Source organism: Acipenser ruthenus, chromosome 34 (assembly GCF_902713425.1).
Source record: "Acipenser ruthenus chromosome 34, fAciRut3.2 maternal haplotype, whole genome shotgun sequence".
Taxonomy (NCBI): Eukaryota; Metazoa; Chordata; class Actinopteri; order Acipenseriformes; family Acipenseridae; genus Acipenser; species Acipenser ruthenus.
The window spans coordinates 7459622-7482257 of record NC_081222.1 but is presented as its reverse complement, the minus strand read 5'-3'; the positions used below and the strand labels follow the sequence as shown (position 1 = coordinate 7482257).

Here is a 22636-nt window from a genome sequence, read left to right as displayed (position 1 = left end):
GCAATCCATGACTGGCACATCACCTACCGCAGTAATCCGCTGACTTCTAGTATTGTGGCTTCGCCCCCTTTTTGGATGGCTGACTTCCGACTGACCCTGGAATGAACTGTCAAACCATCCAGTCCAGGGCACACTGTTCCTGTTATACCGCACCCTCACAGGTCGGGATGGAGATTATTATTATTTATTTCTTAGCAGACGCCCTTATCCAGGGCGACTTACAATTGTTACAAGATATCACATTTATACATTATTTCACATTATACAGAAATCACATTATTTTACATACAATTACCCATTTATACAGTTGGGTTTTTACTGGAGCAATCTAGGTAAAGTACCTTGCTCAAGGGTACAACAGCAGTGTCCACCACTGGGGACTGAACCCACAACCCTCAGGTCAAGAGTCCAGAGCCCTAACCACTACACTCTGATGTGGAAGCATTAACAAGACTAGCTGCTTAAAAGAGTTTCACACGGACGTGCTCAAAGCAGCTCCTGAGAACACTGCAGACATGCAGGCTCACTGCAAACCAGGTAGGAAATCATTCTCTGTACAGCAGACAGGCTGTTACTGTGTGAAAGCAGGTAGGAAACCATTCTATCTATATTGTGGACAGGCTTTTATCAGGTGTGAAAGCAGAGCTATTTTCAAGGTGCTCGGTCACAGGTGTGTGTCAACATGCCCGGCAATGCAGGTACTCTGATGAAAGCACAAGCCGAAATGTTAGTCTGCTTTCCTGACGGCTGCTTACAGATCAGCACTAACCCTACTTTACCTAAATTAAATTAATCAGGGTCTGTGGACAGTAATAAGATATCTACCGTGGTTAAAGAATGTAATTTAGTAGCTAATAAATCGAAAAACCTTTAATACTGCATTTATAAATATATACTAAATTTGACCTAATTTTAAAACAGTACAAATCTAAAATGCTGCTACACATGGATATAAAAATGTTTTACACAGTAAGAAATTTTTCTCAATATTTCTAAGACTTCTCGTTGAAACTCTTGTCAAAGAACTACATAACCTATGATTGAAGAGGGGTTAAGGTACAGAGCTAAATTTAATGAAGCTTACTTAAGTTTTTCCGTGAACAGCATTGTTTTTTTTTTCCCCAATTCATGTTTGAGAAATTGAAATTCAATTTTCTGTCAAAAAAACCCGATAAATATTACTGTTTTCTGTTTAATTGCTCTAAACTGGTGGTGGCCAAAACACCAAACACTGAGATCCATTTTGGTGGATCTCAACGGGCTCCGCGATCCACCAGTAAGCTATGACCAGCAATTATCAGCGGGATTTAATATAATAGTGTCCAATATGTAATAGCAATAATAAAACAAAGCAATCACAACAACAAAAACATAACAAACGCTCTACAGCTAACTTTTTCAGTAACATGTGCACCTAAGTTTAAAAAAAAAAAAAAAGATAGACGTGCACTGAACTTTAGGGGCGCAAACACACACACACAAAATAAATAAATAAATAAATAAATAAATAATAATACAATTTTTGCTCAAATGTATTGTTGAATATCTACAGATCTCTTTTTCCTCCTGTCTTACATAACACTTGTGCATCAACAAAATTAAAAAGGACAACTTTTTTTTAGCTGTCTGGTGCATGTTCCTCAGAATGTGCTGCTTGCTGTTTATGGTAGCGGGCTGGGCTGCCTCTCCTTGTACTGTGTGCCGTTTTGAAGCACTGTGTTTAATATATTTTCATGTTTGAACTTCTGGCTCCCTGTTAAAAATGCAGTCTTGCCTGCCATCAGTTCCCCTGCATCCTGATAAAATGTGCAAAACATTATTTATTTATTTTTTGTCAAACTTAAGCCAGGGAAAATCTTTTAGCCACTGTTGGTTGAACTTGTATTTTACAACTGTGAACACGTTGTAGCTAACTAGAAGCTCCCTGTTCGCTTTCATCTTCTGACATACCTGCATTGCTCATTTCTTGTAAAGACGCCGACATCTATTAATTTGTTATTTTCCTCATCTTGGTTTGACAAACTGCCTGGAAACGAGTCGCCATCGCACTGATAAATCAGTGAAATTGGCAGGTTATGGGAGTTGTAGTTTTTAATGTGTGATTAACAGTGGGCAGTGGACACCAGTAAACTACATTCCCAGTATACATTATGATTGAGCTATGAGTTTAGATCCGACTGTGAGTTTTTTTTTTGTTTGTTTTTGTTTTATAATTTTCAGCTGAAAAAATAAATCACGTTTATTGTTTATAGTCAACCTTTAGGAATTTCTAGTCGCATACGTGTGCCTAAATTAAAATGTATGTTCGCGCAAGCATTTTGTTAGTCTCATGCAGAAACTGTTGGGGTATTTTCAGCTGTGCTACTGGACGACACAGAAGGCTCTGCGCATCAGCTGTAATAAAAACTGTTGTATGCTTATATGCTAGTGTTTGTTCTGATTTGTCCCAAGATCCACTGAAAATCTTTTGCGATCCACCCATGGATCACGATCCACGTATTGGCCACCGCTGATCTAAACGGTTCTAAATCATTGCATTTTCCTCTTTAAAAAAGTAAAATGACAAGGTGTGGCAATGTGCCCCGCCCCTGTGTGCATTTCTGTGTTGTATGTTGCGTGTGGTGTGTTAATGTTGGTGTATAGATATGGCTGCACGGGATATAAATGGGTGTGTGCAGCACGAGTTATTTAAAATGTATAGTTGTATTTAAGCACGAGGATTGCACATCACTTCACGTGCATTTAAAATATTTAATATATGAGCACGAGGTTGCATATAATTAATTCACGTGCTGGGATTCAAGTGAATAAGTAATTTGTAATTGAATCCCGGCACAACAGTATATACAGATGCACGTTTTACTTACTCGGGGTTGGGTGTTCGGTGAGTAGTGAACGGGAGAGAGGAGGAGAAAGATAAAGTGTAGTAATAATTGCTATTGCGTGCAAGAGGCACGATACTTGTTTGTTTATTCTTACTCACCGTGTTTGTGTGTCCGTCCGTCCGTCCACCGTCTGTGTAGTGTTAATCCGTTTTGTTTGTCTATTTATTTTGGTGCAAGTGCCGTGTCCTGTCTTCTGTTTTGTTTAAACCTTTTATTTTGTTCAATTAAAACACTGAGTGCTGCCGCGACTCAGTTTCAACACACTTCACTACTGTCTCTGTGTATTCCTTTCTGGTCTGAAGTCATCCACTACAGCCTTCTTGTCACACAAGGTCACTCCAATTCTTCATAGTTAAACACTGTATTTAGACAGTAGTAGTAGATACTCTATTGTTTTGAACAGACCCCAATGATTAACGTGTTAGATGTTATTTGAACATTAAATTAATATAGTCCAATCAATTGAAAGATAGTTGATGATTGTTTAACAAAAATAGAATGATATTATTAGTTATGATATGGGCTTTTGATTTTTGGTGTTTTTACTCTGACTTTTACACTCTCCTTTAAGAATTCAACTGATACCTGTTAAGTTATTCGTGTATCTCAAATCACACCTGAGAAACGTGTTTTCTGTGAAATGTATACTTTGTGTTCCAAAAACTGAAACATTAGAGATTAGCACATGAGATTAGAAACGGAGCAGCTAGTTTGGCAAGGTTTTACAGATTCTAGTAAAATAATCCAGTCTGTGTTTTATACACACCCAGAACCTGCACTCGATTTATAGCAGATGCTGTTGGACTAATGAAGTAATTGTGCTTAAATGTTGAAATGAAAGTGTTATCAACTTTATCATTTCTTGCCAGCGGTTAATTTCACATCATCCTCCCCACCACTTTTGCAAGCAGTTAAACAAAAATAAATAAATAAAAATGAGTTTACAGTTTTTTTATGAGCAACATACAGCACAGCAGATGTAGCACAGATGCCGTGGTATTTTACATGCTGACCCTACTATTAATAGGGAATTCTAACCCCATCTAGGCTTTAAACGATAATAATAACAACAATACCACGAATACAAATAATATAAAATAACACATATGCACACAGGGGCGGGTGTGCCCCGTCACACCATGTCTTTGAACTTATATTTGGTACTCAGTCATTTCCACTTGACATTTTTACCTTCTATACATAGTTCACTGAGCACATTATTCAAACTCACACGTATTCCCAATTTATTCTCCACTCGGAGCTGTAAAACTCTCTCACTCCAGTTACTGGTCCCCTTGGTATACATGATCATCACATTTCTCTACAGTGTGTTTAACATATAGGCTGATTTTATTTAGTGCAGTAATTAAAAGCAGCACATTTGGAATCCCAACTGGTCTCCCTGAGTCTTGTTTCACTTCCAACGCAGCGGTTCATTACTAATATATATATTGCCATATATATATATATATATATATATATATATATATATATATATATATATATATATATATGTTTGTAAGAATTTTAAAAAAGAATGAAAAGGAAGGGCGGCAAAAATCCTTGCGCCGGCCCTGGGTATTACTATCAATGTGTGGACAAAATTTGAGAAAATGTCCCCACAAAGATAGTAACTCCTGAAAAAACGACGTTGTGGGGACGTCCCCACTTGGTAAAACACCTTTTTAAGAACTAAATATGCCTTAAAATATTTAGTTTGTTGTTGACTTTCATCCTATGTGGAGATTTGTCTGACGAGTTAAAAATAGTAAATAAAAATATATTGAGTCAGTGAGAATTCCCCACAAATATAGGAATACAAACGTGTGTGCGTGTGAGTGAGTGAGTGTCAGTGTGTGTGTAAATTCTTCTACCGCTTCCTGACTAACCTGCCAGATTGCAAGATGATATGCCTTATCTTCACCAGCATACCAGATAACTTCCTCTCAAGTGTCTTGCTTTGCAATCAATTTCAGCCCGTAGCTGTGTTTAGAGGTAGTGTTGCCTGTTTCTTCAGTATTTACTGCAGTCATTTGATAATGGTGAATTGAGGATTTGCACACAATGTGGTGGTTCTCCATGTAATTCATATACGAATACCATCTAAAATCCTTACACCATGAACATTTATTTATTTATTTACTTTTTTTTTAATTACTTTTATATAGCACTTTCCATACCGAAGTACCACACAGCACTGTACATAACAAAAAACACAATACACTAAAATAAAAGTCCCCAGACATATTATCTTCCACAAATAAAAACATATTCAAAATAACAGATGACAAAATAAATAAATTAAAAAAGTAGCAAATAAGTTACATTAAAACCCACGAAGATAAAAATGCCATTTTATAAAAGTATGTTTTCAGTCTTGACTTAAATATTGTAATGCCCAGCTTCCCTGACGAACGAAAGCAGAGCACTCCGTAATTTAGGAGCGCTAAAAGAAAACCAGAACTCATTATATTTCCGTCACAGAGGTATATAATGATTTTGTTTTCTGGCCAATTTTTTTATAATTTTTATTATCAAGGATTACTGTATATAGTTATTTGTTGAAAGAACACGTTTGCTTTTGTTTACAAATAAAGTTTTTGTTTTTTTTAACTGAACTTTTGGTTATGCGTCCTCCCTGTTTAACATCAGCCACTCGGCACACCCTCACAGAGAGAGTCAGGGTCCGGGTTTTTCATTATGACCACTCAGCCACCCTAGGGGTCAACATGGTTTTCACAAGCTAGAAAACATCATGCAGAGTGGAGGGTTCAACATACCTTGTTCCCATGTGTGTCTTTGCTTTGCAGCTTGTTGCCATCTGTGCTGTGTGTCTTTGTCTTTATTACATTTCTTTTAGTACTTACAAAAGAATGTAAGTCAGCTCCTTGTTAAAATTACTGAAGTGATTTACCCAGCATGGCGGCAGAAATGTAAAAGCTGTCACACAAGGAACTGAACCCTGAAACCAATCAGGTTCAATACACCAGCATGCTTGACCACATTTTCTACATGGCTCCAGACAAACGTAGCAGTTTCTTATTGAAGATGACTTCTTATAGTACAAATTCACTGAACACGAATTCCCTGTGAGTGTGAATTCATATCTCTTGTGCTATCCATATTGTTGCAGTGTGTCTAAACGTGCTTTCCATTTCCTTGTCTTCAGGTATCATTGTGGGATTGCTGCTCTGGTGCTGTTCCTTGGCAGACGGTTCTTGTAAAGCTGGATTCACCTTGTTAAATGGTTCATGTGCTGGTAAGTTACAATGAAGAACGTTCCAAACATTTGATTCTTGTTTTCACCGGTGGGGGAGTGTGGCCAGCAAATTAACTGAGTAAAAATAGGTTTAAGAGAAATCTATTTTAACTTACAAAATAATAATAATAATAACACAAAGCATATTTTTATTAAGCATACTAACACTGGTGTGATATTTTTATTATTTATTTCTTAGCAGATGCCCTTCTCCAGGGCGACTTACAATTGTTACAAGATATCACATTATTTTTACATACAATTACATTATTTTTTACACATTATTTTTACATATAATTACCCATTTATACAGTTTTTTTTTTTTACTGGAGCAATCTAGGTAAAGTACCTTGCTCAAAGGTACAGCAGCAGTGTCACCCACCAGGGATTGAACCCACAACCCTCCGGTCAAGAGTCCAGAGCCCTAACCACTACTGCACACTGCTGCCCTTAAACAGACTAACACCATAAAAACATCAGGAAGCTAGTATTTTAATAGAATGCCATTCAATAAACATTACAAATAAAACTCCTCTCCCTGTTTTAAAAAAAAAAAAGAAACACAGATGAATGCATGATCTGATGGGTGTGTTTTATGGAATTTAAAAACGGAGGGCTTGTTAAATAAAAGCCAGGCTGCCTCACCAAGTACAGAAAAGAGCAGTAGACAATCATCACATTCATATTTTCAATCAAGAGCAATGTGCTCATGTGGTGGGTTATGGGAGGAAGTGATGTGACACAGAAGTGATGGAGACAGGAAGCACGTAGTTGGGGTTGGATTTTATTTACAACACCCACAAAAGTACAAAGTCCCAAGCAGTGGGTTTCCACACAATTGCAGCAAACAAACAAAAAAACTGCCTCTGTTACCAGCTATGGTAAGCAGAGGCTTGCAATGAAAACAAATAGTCTACACAGAACAGAAACACTGCCACGTAGTATCTCAATAATCCACACAGCACAGCAGGTGGCTTGGGCTCCCTCTCCCAAGCAGGATAAGTAGTTCCTGGAGATGCCAAGGATCACAGGGGGAATTCCGGGCTTGGAGGCAGCCAGCCTGGGAATCCTCAGTCTGGGTATAAGCACAACAAACAAATGAACAAAACTCACAGAGCTCACGCAGCACAACCGTCTCAGTCCAGGACAAGGAGACCGAATGGCAGAACCCCACAGCCTAAATAGTGCCGAGTCCCACCCCTGCAATCAGTGCACTGCCCCACCTCTGCCAATCGTCGAGCGCAGCACAGCTGATTGCAATAATGGGGGTCGACCATGAGGTCCTGCCCCAAGTTAAGATGGCCACCACCACTGTGGCTTCTGCCCCAACCATGACTCAGCCATTCTCCTGTGTCTCGGTCCTTCCTGCACAGCGCTGCCAGTAGTCGGGAGGGCAAATTACAAGAGGGACTCCTTTCACTCCTGTCCCAGCTCATCAATCTGACCTCATCTGACCTCCTTTTCTGACCTCATCTGACCTCCTTTTCTTTCCCTCCTCCTCCCCCTCCTCTGATCTCTCTATCTCTGTTCCTCTGGAATCTACCACACTCTCTCCCTCCCTGCCTCTCTTATTCCCAGCACATCTCCACTCTGGCACGCACTTGCCGATTCTTTCTGAGCTGAAGAATCCGACCCTTCCTCACCAACTATGCCACCGAGCTCCTGGTCCAGGCCTTGGTACTCTCCCGCCTAGACTACTGCAACTCCCTCCTGGCTGGCCTCCCTGCGTCCGCCACCAGTCCGCTCCAGCTCATCCAGAACTCCGCTGCCCGCCTGGTGTTCTCTCTGCCTCGCTTCTCCCACGCAACTCCATTACTCTGCTCACTCCACTGCCTACCGATCACCGCTCGCATCCAGTTCAAGACTCTTGTACTAGCCTACAGATGCCTTGACCAGACTGCACCCAGCTACCTCCAGACCCTCATCTCTCCCTACACCCACACTCGACCTCTCCGCTCCGCCTGCACTAGAAGACTGGCTCTACCTCCTCTACGCTCCCCTGCCTCCAGAGCCCACTCCTTCTCCACCCTCGCTCCCCTATTTTACTGCATTTAATCCTGTACTTCAGAGTACTGTAATCTGCCAAGTGTTTAATCTGTAGTATTTTGTATTTAATCATATCTTGATGTAACTATCACTGTCACTGTTATCTGCTGTATTATTGAATTGTATTTTGTCACACTTGTACTTGCTTGAACCAAAGTCATTGTATTTATCTTGCTCTTATTGTATTACTTGTACTGTAACACTTGAAATGTATTTGCTTGCGATTGTAAATCGCCCTGGATTAGGGCATCTGCTAATAAATAAATAATAATAATAATAATAATAATAATAATAATAATAAAAATAATAATCAATGATCAATAGACTGCATCATAAAAATAAATTCCATCAAATCTGGGATTAGGTTCTAGTGTGAACAGAACAGGCAGCAAAGCCGCATTAACTACTCCCAGATTTGATAGCAGATTCAACTCCTGGATTCATTTTGCTGAAGTGTGGAAACAATATAAATGGGCTTTGCTGGAGACAAAGGTAAAATAAAAATAAACACAAAAAAAATCAACATCAGGACATTAAGAGTAGGACGCTGTGAAAATCGCGGTTTCGGGCTACGCAGTAATCTGGAAATTAGCCCAATACTGTGATTTTTACAATATTCTTAAGAAATAAAAATAATTTAATAATTATTTGTATTTTATACAAAAAAAAAAATCCTGTGTGTAATATTCGCCATGCACATGATTATGTCATGTGACTATATGCAATCAAAACGGGAAATTAAAATACTACACACTGTAAACAAGAAAATGGATGTCTCTAAAAAGGCTAAAAATGTGTCTGCAGCAGATAATGTAAAGCAGTATCCAGCAGGAGTTTTACACAGCGATGGAGGTAAGCTCTTCTGTACGTCCTGCAACGTTACTGTAGATCACTACCAAGACTGACAGGCATTTAGATTCACCGAAAAGAGAAAGGCAGAATTCCAGACCAGTACTGTGACTGCTTTACTTGCAAAGAAACAAAAAAACAGTGACTTCCATATTCCAAAAGTCCACTTATTAAATTTTGACCTGACAGAGGCGTTTGTGTGCGCAAATATCCCTTTTGAAAAATTGGACGTAAGTTATGTAAATACTTCTGACAGAGTGTAGCAAATGGTGGAGTGATTCCTTCATCAGCCCAGCTGAGACATGAATACTTAACTAAAGTTGCCGAGTATCACAAGCAGCAGATTATGGAATTGGTAAAACAGCCTGGTTGCTTGTCAGTGGTCACTGACGAGTTGACTGATGCACGAGATCAGTGTAGGTTACAAACATTGTATTTGTTTTGCAAGACCTAAATGGTGAACATGCACCTGACGTACTAGAACTGAAAGCTGTCCTTGCAGATACACATTACCTACGGCAGTTAATTACAAAACACCGTTTCGCAAGCTATTGTAAAGTGCTTGAGTAACTTTGATGTTAATTTTGATGTCAGTGCATTTATCTGTATATTTGCTGTTTAAAAAAATCATAATAATTTGTAACATATTTCCATGCACATTCCGTGAAATACGATACTTTACCCGTGACACTGTCGTGAATTTTAAAGGAAATTTCCACGATTTTCACAGGGCTTTAATCATGAGGAAATGAAGAACACTTTAATTTTTGTTCTTTCTTATTTTTTTTTATATTACATCAGAAAAAGACCCACAACTAACCCGTCAACAGGTACCAGGGAAAGAATGAAACAAAGACAGGCTTCTTAATGGCTTTCAGAGATTTATCAAACATTACATGTTCATTTGACAGTTAATACGTGAATATAAAAAAAAGTAAGAAAATATATGAATGAGCATGTCCATTCCTATACACTCACCACTCTCTGTGTGAAGAAATGTTTTGAATAGTAGCCTTTGTTTTCTATACATGAACAGCTTTTCTAAGCAGTATTTTCTTTTTCCAGCGCTCTGTACTGTCCCCTCCTGTGACACCACACAATACCATTTAGTGACAACTCCGAAGACCTGGACTGAAGCGCAGAACCATTGCAGAAGCAATCACACAGACCTGGTCACTGTGTACACCAAGGAAGAAGCAGAGCACCTGTACAATATAACGAAAAATGCTTCGGCTGGACGCATCTGGATCGGGCTGCATCGTGACAACTGGAAGGCTAGTATTAAAAAGAGTCATTTTCTGTGCTGCTGCTAGTGCAGGAGGCGAACAGGGCCCAATCACTATGACAGGCTCAGCAGCATGAGTTACACGTAGGCTATATAGCGTGGTAGCTTTCTCTAGTTGTCTGGTTATATTTTAACATTGTAACATTAACATATCTCTACTTACTTTACTATAAAATATCCGTCTATTGCTTTCCAGTTGAAAGGGAGCTACACCTGTGCTTTCACAGAGATTCCAGTTTTGTGGCTGTCGTTCACAAAAACATAATGACAGGTTTTACAAGCAACGAATCCAGTCAAATGTTCATTATTTTCATTCGCTTTGATTCCAAAAGAATTCCACACTTCTGATTTACCTTTTGAACTATTATCCACTACCTGATATTAACCCTGCGCTATCTTTTGTTTCACCTCATCCACAGGCATTTTTAATATCACCAAGCAGATGTGATAAAAGGATCTTGCGACGTATCAAACAATCCGAGAACACTGCTTAGTCATCTGACTCCTCCCTAATTGCTTCCTTCTTTGGTGCAGGAAATACATTTACCTTCTAATACATGAATTGGGAAAGGGTTACAGACGAGTACTCTGAAAGGACAGAAAACGCTTTTGGTGATTCAAATTCAGACCCGAGCCTGACCCGAAAATTATTTGACCCGCACCCGAACCCCAAACCGTGAAAAAGATCACATTCCGACCCAAACGGGGGTTCTGGTGATGGATCGAGAATATTTGCATATGGCTTATTTTTATTGTCCCATGTAGTTGAATAATTCATTTCGGGGAGGTGTTCAAACCCCTAAAACCACTCCCTAGCTACTCCACTGACTGATATACCTTTGAGGAATTCCTCTCCTTTACCATCTCCCCCTCCTTTTACCAGCAATATGTACTAATAATCCCTTGCCAGAAACATACTAATCCGAATGAAGAGTGCTATTTACTCCTAATTCCTTACGGAGGGACCAGCTCTTTCTAATTGATATGTTGGGATCCCAAGGCGAAATACCACCCCATCTCCATCAGGTTGACTCCATCGGCTTGGGGTTAATTGACCTTATAAAGCCGAAACCTTTTCGCGTTCGGCTTGGGGTTGTCTTGACACACTTCACTTTACCCGAAGCCAATATAAAGAAGAACATCCAATACCAGAAATGTCATGTCATGTCAAAGTGAGACTAGTTTGAATTACCGATCTGAATTTTCATCCCTTCATGTTAAAGTGACACTAGTTTGGATTAATCTCCAGGGTAGCTCTAAATGTGTCAATCTGGGCTACTTTGGAAATAAAAAAAAGTTTTTTTAAACTTAACACGGTAATAAATACATTGCAGACCCACGCTTTTAAATACAATGATCAAACTGTCCGATGTATTTATTTATTTTTATTTCAGAAGTACAAAAGTGGACTTAGTAATGTTTAATCATTAATCAATATTGCAAGAAGCTTACAAATATCAACATTCCAAATTTAGAAACATGCACCAAAAAAAGGAACAGTGCAAAAACAAAATGCTAAAGCAAGTAGCCTCTATACCATCGAAATACTACATTAATATTATTTGAAACTGAAGATGTTCCTGTATGAAGAGAAATAAAAGCTAACTTACTTTAAGAAAGGAACATATTTTATTTAGCATATGTTCATCCACAACTTTGAACACTCAATTATAAATCTTACACAAAAACTACATATTTTTTAAACTATATACAATTCTACCCATAGACCCTGTTTATTTTCTTAGATGGATGAATGCTGAATGAATGCCTTTATTGTCATGTTATCAACTTAATAAAAATGTTTGAAATTAAAGAAAACAATTTAAATACTAAAATAGTAACAAGAGGCAGAAAGGTTACTTTCCAGCAGGTCGTCGAGCTACCATGACATTTAGAGTTACATAACAATCCCTGCAAGAAATGGTTCTCCTTCCGACAGTATAACCGTTTCAATTCTCCCGAAGTTGTCCCAAGACTGTAAAATCCGTCTTTTTCCTGTAGGACCACAGCCATGACATTTCGTGAGTCACCTCTACCTCTATAACCCTGCATACTTGTTTCTTGCTGCAGCAGTCACAGAGAACCTGAGAACCAAACTCTTCCTCCTCCTGTTCCTGAACAGTACAGATGCAATTTTGTCCACAACTAGTCAGAAAAAGTAAGTTAAAAACTAGAAAACTAGAAGCCTTATTGTTTTTGAAGGGAAACAACAAAACAAAATAAAATAAAACCCCCTCTAACTCAAATTCCCTGGTTCCCAGTGGTAGATGGAAGGACATTTTCCAAGTCTTCCTCGATGACAAAAAGAGTCCAAGATTTCTGCATCTGCCAAACCAACCCTAGCTCTGGTCCCAAACATAGCCTGATATGGAGAACGCTTAATTAAATTCTGATTGACACTATCTTTCTGAAGCTGAACAAAACGCAAGCCGTCTACACAGTGTTCTGATTCATCCCTGCGGTGCCTGTCTCTGACATCCTGGTTTGCCTGTTCTACTGTGGCAAGGTTTTCTGTGCACTATCTTTACTTCAGGCCACACTTCTTTTAGGTTTTCAATTATTTTATTGGCAGGTTCCTGACCATTGTCACTTTGAAGTCTGCAAGGCACCCCAATTATGCTAAAAATATCAATGATTACATAAGCTACTTCTTCAGCTCGCTTGGTTTTCAAAGAACGGAGAAAGCTGAATTTTGTCAGGTGGTCTTGATAGTTTAAAATGTAAGAGAGTACTCTATGCTTTTCTGTCTGCATGTCGATATGATATACCTGGCAGTAGGAATTCATACATCGGAAAAACATAGGCTTCACTACCAGCCCTTTCTTAGCATGTTGCTTTTTTAGTTGGCATTCTTTACACATGTGTAGATAAATCTCCAAAACAGCCCTGGTGACATTTGCATATTTTTGGTTCAGTTCTTTTTTTCATGCATCGCATTATCTTGTGGCCCACTTTAACGAGAGCAGCATTAATCACGTCAAAATAGTCAGGCACAGCAACAAAAACGTATCTTCAGTAGCATCATTTCCAGAAGTCATCGCTGCTAATTTAGTTACACCCCCTCATGGTAACTAATTGATAGTGCTTGAGATGGCTGTAGTTCTAGAAGACTGTATTTCACTAGTTTCACTTTTACACAAAGGGATGAAGATTTAGATCGGTAATTCAAAGTAGTCTCACTTCGACATGAGGGGATGATTTTCTGGATAAAGTGAATTGTTTCCGTTGTGATGGGGTCATTCGCAAGACAACCCCAAGTCAAACAGGAAAAGATTTCGGCTTTCTAAAAATGTTAATTAAGCCCAAGCCAGTGGGGTCGATCCAATGGCCATGGAGTCGTATTTCGGCTTGGGATCCTAACAGATAATAATTCCAATACACAGCTTAGCTGGAGGGGCACCAGGATCAGGGGGCGGAGGAGCCACCTTCACCGCCTCTTAAACCTGCTGTTGCTTTTTTAAACAGACACCCTGGAAGTGGTCTGATGGAGGGATTTCATCATTTCTGCACTGGCAAAAAGGGAGCCCAAAATACCAGGAAGACGACAACTGTGTAATCATGCTTCACTTAGCGAACGGTCAATGGGCAGATGTGAATTGCAGCATTCCCTTCCACTTCTTTTGCTATACAGGTAAGGAGCTCTATTCTCTTTCAGCTCAGTTGAGTGCATGTATCATACACAGTGTGCCCATAAGCACTGCCAGCCTCCTGTGTTGCAAAAAAAAAAATCTGATAAATGTAGTTCATGAAACATTATCTGCTTATATCCACTCGTTCCTTGATATGTATTAATGTTGTAACAACATATATACATTAAAACACGAGACAGAATAAATGTTCTAATATAATTATAAGTCAAATACGTTGGATTTACAGTGTTTTCCTGTCTTTTTAAACAAGTTCCTGTGCTGTTTTATTTCTGCGTGCTGTTGTAAACTGTCTCCGCCCTTTAAAAATCAAATGCCCGTCTCAGTGATGTCACACAAAAAAACAAACAAATCAGGCAGTGAAATGCAATCCCGCCCCTATCCAATGATATGTGTTTACAACCTGCACTGCAAAGTAGGCCCATCAAATAAATGAAGTGTGCTATTTACTGTGTTTACCCGATCACAGGCCCAGAATGACACTTCAGTATGATCGTGTTTACATGAATATGGTTCTTAATTCTTTGGTTTCCTTAGTCCCAGTGTTGTCCAATAAAAACTAACCCTTTCACGCCACACTGTTTTAACCTGGGCTTTATCAATGATACAGACCACATGCTTTGAAACAGTTCAAATAAAGTTCCATTACAGGAAGTGTCCAATGGACATTAACTGTTTCATTGCCACTTAGTTTTAACCTCTGACCATATTAATGATGCAGACTTCTTGCTTTCAGACAGTGTCTATACAAGATGTATTCTACGATTCTCTCAAAAAAGTTCCATTACAGACCATTGGATCAGATAGGACATAATATCAAGACCCAGCCACCATTCCCCACGTGCATCTGGCAGGAATGGAATTAAACCCAATCCTTACCAAACTGAAATAAAAAAATAATAAATCTTATTTACACACAATACATGCAAACACACTATTTGCATGTGCAGGGCTTCCACCCTGTCAGCCAGCTAACTTGTTTCTATCAGACCGATAGGAATTTTAATTTAATGCGTAAAAATACGCATAGCAATTTTGCTTCACAGCTTACCTGTATCCCCTAAAACTTCCACTAACAACTACATCTCCCAGAATAGAATGTCTTCAGTTACTAGGAAATTGTACACAAGAAAAACCAACCCAACAAACAATATCCAATCTCTGGCTAGTCCTGTTGTCTTTGCAGTCAATCACAGTAAGAATAAGAAAAATTCGAATTTACACAGCTGAAGCGTAAACACCCGAGTCCAGCTACAAATAATCCATCCAGAACCATTGTCAGAGGCCGCTAAAAAAAGGTGCCTATAATATAAAATGTTTTATAACTTATTAATGCATTTCCTAATTTTATTTATCTATATGGCTTTATATTGAAGCTTTAACATGTTCACTGAGTTTAAGAATTGAATGTTAAAATATAAATAATGTAATTCATTTGCAGAGCCAATAAAGAACCTTGTAGAACACACGCGTGGTTGTACAGTAGTTCAAAATAACATTGCAGCTAAAATTGAAGGCTTTTTTTAATGCCTATCCAATTACCATAAAAGATTGTACAGTGTTTATCGAGATTACTCATGACTTCAATGTAATGTTGCATTTTACCCCCTGAAAATACATTTTATTCCCTCAGTGTTAGAATTAGAGGTTAAGTTACTCCCAGACTCAAAACCTTATCTGGCACACTGTGTCACCACTCTCAAGCGCAGGTCTTGAAATCTCTGGACATTCTTTTAATGAAAACTGATAAATGCACCACACGTAAGCATAGCTGATGTGGATGCAGACGTTTCAAGCTCCCTGATGTGATCAATTGCAAATCACATTAAAATCTCTTCCGATACAAAAAATGACATTCATGGCAGTCACTGCTAAAGAAATAGGAGGTGATTTACAGAAAGGGTTTTAAACTACATTTCAGGTACATGATTGAAGTCTTTAAAATCTTAAAAGGAGTTGACAAAGTTAACCCTATCCAATACTTTAAGCACAATACAGAAACCAGGACTGGAGGACACAGATAGAAATTAAGTGGAGATAGACTTAGGACAGAGGGAAGGAGAAGATACTTCACACAGAGAGTTTTGAGGGTTGGAATGGGTTACCTCGTCATGTTGTTGAGGCAGAATCACTTGGATCCTTTAAGACCCAACTTGACAAAGTTTTGAGATCATTCAGCTACTAGGAACCGGACATGGTTAAATTGGCTGAATGGCCTCCTCTTGATCATAAATTTGCATTAAAACAGACGCCAAAAATGTGTCCCATTTATCCAGAACCAAATACTGCAGAAGCATCCACAGGATCATATCCTAACCCTTAATCATAATTTTACCCATAACCTTTAACTTAATCCTAACTAACAGAGCATTTAGCACCGGATGAATCAACAAACTGCACACATGCGACTGTCTCCTTGGGGTTAGTTACCAAAGAAGCCACACAGGACAGTGTGAAGATGCAGCTAATAGCAATATTGCATGAAATATTAATATTTTATAATGGTTTTTAACCACTGCTGTGCAGTATAAGGTTGCTAGGTAGCACAGAGGTACACTAGACTTTCACCTCTGTAAAACGGACTGCCCAATGAGAGTATTGGGAATGGAAACACAAATTGGATACTAACTGAAATTTCAAATGCGTTTTCATGCAGACATTGATGAGTGCGCCCAAACCCCCTGGCTCTGTGGTCCGAATGCACAATGTACCAACACTGTCAGAAGCTACACCTGCTCCTGTAATCCTGGATTCTTTCCTAATACTGGATTGAGATGGATACTCAATCAAACACGGTGTGAAGGTATGTAAATAGAAGACACCTTTCACTGGAGTTTACTAGAGCAGAATACGATTCCCACTAGGGCTGTGTTCAAAGGTTCGAAGGTTCGTTCGCTAGCCAGGAATTCGAAGGTAGTTCTAAACCTTGAAGGTTCGTCAGGTGGCATTCATGCACTGTCAGATGTTTTTTTCTTTTTTTTCTCTGTTAACAGAAACCGTTTGACAACGTGTGAATACTAAAAATCACACATTGCATGTCACTCACATGCAAAATGTGATCTTTTGATTTGTAATGTCTATCACTTAAACGAAAGTTGTTGTATTAAAATCCACTGCCAAATCGTTATACGTAGCAACTCTATATGGTGCCGTGTGATGGAGCAGGGTATAAATTTACCATGGTCACATTTTCATTCTTAGAAACTCAACATGATTTAAATAATCCTCCTGAAATGTTCTGTGAATATGGAAGTTGCATTAAAACAGACGCCACACGTGTGTCACGTTGTCAATTTATCCAGAACTAAATACTGCAGAAGCATCCACAGGATCATATCCTAACCCTTAATCACAATTTTACCCATAACCTTTAACTTAATCCTAACTAACAGAGCATTTAGCACTGGATGAATCAACAAACTGCACACGTGCGACTGTCTCCTTGGGGTTAGTTACCAAAGAAGCCACACAGGACAGTGTGAAGATGAAGCTAATAGCAATATTGCATGAAATATTAATATTTTATAATGTTTTTTAACCACTGCTGTGCAGTATAAGGTTGCTAGGTAGCACAGAGGTACACTAGACTTTCACCTCTGTAAAACGGACTGCCCAATGAGAGTATTGGGAATGGAAACACAAATTGGATACTAACTGAAATTTCAAATGCGTTTTCATGCAGACATTGATGAGTGCGCCCAAACCCCCTGGCTCTGTGGTCCGAATGCACAATGTACCAACACTGTCGGCAGCTACACCTGCTCCTGTAATCCTGGATTCTTTCCTAATACTGGATTGAGATGGATACTCAATCAAACACGGTGTGAAGGTACGTAAATAGAAGATGCCTTTCACTGGAGTTTACTGGAGCAGAATACACTTCCCACTAGGGCTGTGTTTAAAGGTTTGAAGGTTCATTCGCTAGCCAGGAATTCGAAGGTAGTTCTAAACCTTGAAGGTTCGTCAGGTGGCATTCACGCACTGTCAGATGTTTTTATCCTTTTTTTTCTCTGTTAACAGAAACCGTTTGACAACGTGTGAATACTATAAATCACACGTTGCATATCACTCACATGCAAAATGTGATCTTTTGATTTGTATAATGTCTATCACTTAAACGAAAGTTGTTGTATTAAAATCCACTGCCAAATTGTTATACGTAGCAACTCTATATGGTGCCGTGTGATGGAGCAGGGTATAAATTTACCATGGTCACATTTTCATTCTTAGAAACTCAACATGATTTAAATAATCCTCCTGAAATGTTCTGTGAATATGGAAGTTGCATTAAAACAGACACCACACGTGTGTCACGTTGTCAATTTATCCAGAACCAAATACTGCAGAAGCATCCACAGGATCATATCCTAACCCTTAATCACAATTTTACCCATAACCTTTAACTTAATACTAACTAACAGAGCATTTAGCACCGGATGAATCAACAAACTGCACATGTGCGACTGTCTCCTTGGGGTTAGTTACCAAAGAAGCCACACAGGACAGTGTGAAGATGAAGCTAATAGCAATATTGCATGAAATATTAATATTTTATAATGTTTTTTAACCACTGCTGTGCAGTATAAGGTTGCTAGGTAGCACAGAGGTACACTAGACTTTCACCTCTGTAAAACTGACTGCCCAATGAGTGTATTGGGAATGGAAACACAAATTGGATACTAACTGAAATACTGGATTGAGATGGATACTCAATCAAACACGGTGTGAAGGTACGTATATAGAAGACACCTTTCACTGGAGTTTACTAGAGCAGAATACGCTTCCCACTAGGGCTGTGTTCAAAGGTTCGAAGGTTCGTTCGCTAGCCAGGAATTCGAAGGTAGTTCTAAACATGGTCACATTTTCATTCTTAGAAACTCAACATGATTTAAATAATCCTCCTGAAATGTTCTGTGAATATGGAAGTTGCATTAAAACAGACGCCACACGTGTGTCACGTTGTCAATTTATCCAGAACCAAATACTGCAGAAGCATCCACAGGATCATATCCTAACCCTTAATCACAATTTTACCCATAACCTTTAACTTAATCCTAACTAACAGAGCATTTAGCACCGGACGAATCAACAAACTTTACACGTGTGACTGTCTCCTTGGGGTTAATTACCACAGAAGTCATACAGGGCAGTATGAAGATGAAGCTAATAGTAATATTGCATGAAATACAATGTTTTTTAACAACTGACTGCCCAATGAGAGTATTGGGAATGGAAACACAAAGTGGATACTAACTGAAATTTCAAATGCGTTTTCATGCAGACATTGATGAGTGCGCCCAAACCCCCTGGCTCTGTGGTCCGAATGCACAATGTACCAACACTGTCGGCAGCTACACCTGCTCCTGTAATCCTGGATTATTTCCTAATACTGGATTGGAATGGATACTCAATCAAACACGGTGTGAAGGTACGTAAATAGAAGATGCCTTTCACTGGAGTTTAGAGCAGAATACACTTCCCACTAGAGCTGTGTTCAAAGGTTCGTTTGCTAGCCAGGAATTCAAAGGTAGTTCTAAACCTTGAAGGTTCATCAATGTGTGAATACAATAAATTGCACATTAAATGTCACTCACATGCAGAATTTGATCTTTTGATTTGTATAATGCCTATTACTTAAATAAAGGTTGTTGTATTAAAATCCACTGCCAAATCTATACAAAACTAAACAAGATAGAAGACAGAAAAAAAGAGAACAGAGAAACCTCTTGTTTATCTATAGTTTGCAGAAAGATGTTCATCCAGCCTGAAGTATTTCGCTGAGCTATGTTTCGTTTTGGAGAAAATTTGCATTTATTTTGAACAGGCTAGGGTGGGACCAGGGGAATACATTTTATAAAGATACATCAGGGTGCTCTGCATTGTGCAAAAAAAGTTGCACAGCAAGCAATAAAGTGTAAGTATTAATTAATCATTATTCTGTAAAGGTTACAACCCTACTTTTTGGGTTAAAAATAAATTAGCAAGAGCTGTATCTTAAGATCCCAACCGGAGGTTACAGTAACATCCGGTCTGTGTTTGGAATGGGAACCCCTTCAACAGCTGTGTGACAGGGTGGCTGTGCGGTGACGTCATGGCAGAAGCAGGAACGTAAACACACTGACACCAAGTACTGCAGTTAAAGGCGGCGTGCGCCGTTTTATTTTTAAATAACAAAAATAAATAAAAAGTTCAAACACAAAAAGACTTGCTCACAGAGCGAAAATAAAAGGTTTAAATAAAACAAATCACAAACACAAAATAAACCATACAGGTCAGACTGGGCAGTCGCTGTCACTTTCCCTGTATACTTAAGTTTCGTTTTGTTTTCTCTCTCGCTCCTAATACACCCACCCCAAGTGCCGAGAGCTGCAGGCTTTTATATTAGTGACCGAGGGATTAACTACCTCTCAATTATTTAATAATCCCCCGGTCACATTCTGCATGGGTTTTCTAATTATTCCTGGCAGAGGACGAGTACCCATTCTCGCCTCTGCCAGAACACATTTTAAATAAAACAACAACAAAACCCGTGGCGCTTCGCCGTCATGTAAACACATACAATAATAAATCATAAAACAAAACAAATACAAAATAACACACTGCACAGGGGCGGAGGGGGAAACCCCGTTCTAAAAACAAATAAACAATAACTGTACAGGGCTCCTCGCCCTGTTACAAGCTGAGATTTTTTAATCGCAATTTAGAACTTGTATGAATTAGAAAGCATTTTTTAAAAACGCTGTTCATTTTTCTTTTGTAAACAAGTTAGCAAAAACATGACACGTTACAAAAACTGTTACTGTGACAGGGTAGCGTCCCAGCCCAAGCTGTTACTGGCAGGAATGAGACTCAGAGACAAGGAAGCTGCAGTTTAAGCACTAGAGTGCACATTTAATAAACAAACAAATACAAAAACAAGAACAAATAAACAGGCACAAGGGCCAAAATAAAAGGTTCCAACAAAACAATACAACCGCGTATAGGCTGGGCATTAACCTTTACTATACCATTTAAACACACAGGAAAACACAGCTCCAAAACACTAACCTAACTCCATCCACCAAGTTTTTTTCCTTCCTTTTATACATGTTGTCACTCCCCAATTAGCACCAATTAACTAACTGGGAAATTGCCACACCTGTGATTGCTGGCAGGGATAGATTTAACCCCATCCTTGCCAACCTTACATTCCCACACACACACTACTTACTTTACAGACGATAATCGAGAGTAGAAAATTGCATTATGGTCCATCACGACTGTATATGTATCGGTAAGTATCGCAAGCAGCATCAATTACGTGTACATAAATGTGACAGGATGCAATTGACGTGGTGCAATAAATACAATGTCCAAACCAGATTCTCCCAAAATATCTGTGATTTATTTAATAAAGTATAAGAAACAAAATAACAAAAATAACAAAAGAAAAACACTCCTAATCCACAATCCTCCGCGCACGAAAACTGTGCTCTGTTATTCCAGGGATTGTGGTGAGTGGTTGGTGCCGTGCTGTGAGGGGAGTGCTCCGGGGATTGTGCTGGCTCAGTGGCTGCAGCCCCTCGCTCCTACTCCTCCGCTGTAAAAACAAACACAGACAGCACGTAACACGAAAACAAAACGAGAACAGCTCCGGCTGGTGGCTCATTTCTCTCAGCGCAAAAGCCCAGGTACTGACGTAGCTGCTTCCCCTTTGTACCCAGCAAACTCCTCCCTGCAGTCAACGCGCCTCCATGGTTTCTCCAATAGAGGGCTGCCCCGCAGCTGACTGCAATGGAATCGTCCGGAGTACTTGCAGCTACGTGCCCCTCCTAATATGGTCACCTTCTGGTTTCTACCTTCCACCGAGGTGGCAAATCTAGGAGGCAGCGTACCTTCCCCCTTACACAGCGCCCTTTCTAGTTGGGAGGGAGATTTACAGCATTGATCCTTTCTCTCTTTAACACATAGAGAGTGGTGAGGGTTGGAATGGGTTACCTCGTCATGTTGCTGAGGCAGAATCTCTTGGATCCTTTAAGACCCGACTTGACAAAATTTTGAGATCATTCAGCTACTAGGAACCGGATATGGTTAGAATGGCTTTATGGCCTGCTCTCGTTTATAAATTTGCATTAAAACAGACGCCACAAGTGTGTCCCATTTGTCCAGAACCAAATACTGCAGAAGTATCCACAGGATCATATATTAACCCTTAATCACAATTTTACCCATAACCTTTAACTTAATCCTAACTAACAGAGCATTTAGCACCGGACGAATCAACAAACTGCACACGTGTGACTATCTCCTTGGGGTTAGTTACCACAGAAGTCACACAGGACAGTGTGAAGATGAAGCTAATAGCAATATTGCATGAAATACAATGTTTTTTAACAACTGATTGCCCAATAAGAGTATTGGGAATGGAAACACAAAGTGGATACTAACTGAAATTTCAAATGCGTTTTCATGCAGACATTGATGAGTGCGCCCAAACCCCCTGGCTCTGTGGTCCGAATGCACAATGTACCAACACTGTCGGCAGCTACACCTGCTCCTGTAATCCTGGATTCTTTCCTAATACTGGATTGAGATGGATACTCAATCAAACACGGTGTGAAGGTACGTATATAGAAGATGCCTTTCACTGGAGTTTACTAGAGCAGAATACACTTCCCACTAGGGC

At 39.3% G+C, this 22636-nt stretch overlaps 1 protein-coding gene across 1 annotated transcript in view; it reads left to right on the top strand.

Moving 5' to 3' along the window:
* The first annotated feature begins 440 nt into the window (after positions 1–440).
* Positions 441–22636, top strand: part of LOC117402132 (adhesion G protein-coupled receptor E1-like) — a 47740-nt gene continuing 25544 nt past the window's right edge. The window contains exons 1-8 of the mRNA XM_034913664.2: positions 441–537; positions 6055–6144; positions 10105–10313; positions 13790–13955; positions 16628–16774; positions 17654–17800; positions 19253–19399; positions 22426–22572. Coding sequence (XP_034769555.2) covers positions 516–537; positions 6055–6144; positions 10105–10313; positions 13790–13955; positions 16628–16774; positions 17654–17800; positions 19253–19399; positions 22426–22572 — 1075 coding nt within the window. The 5' untranslated portion in view covers positions 441–515. The remainder of the gene's footprint in view (positions 538–6054; positions 6145–10104; positions 10314–13789; positions 13956–16627; positions 16775–17653; positions 17801–19252; positions 19400–22425; positions 22573–22636) is intronic.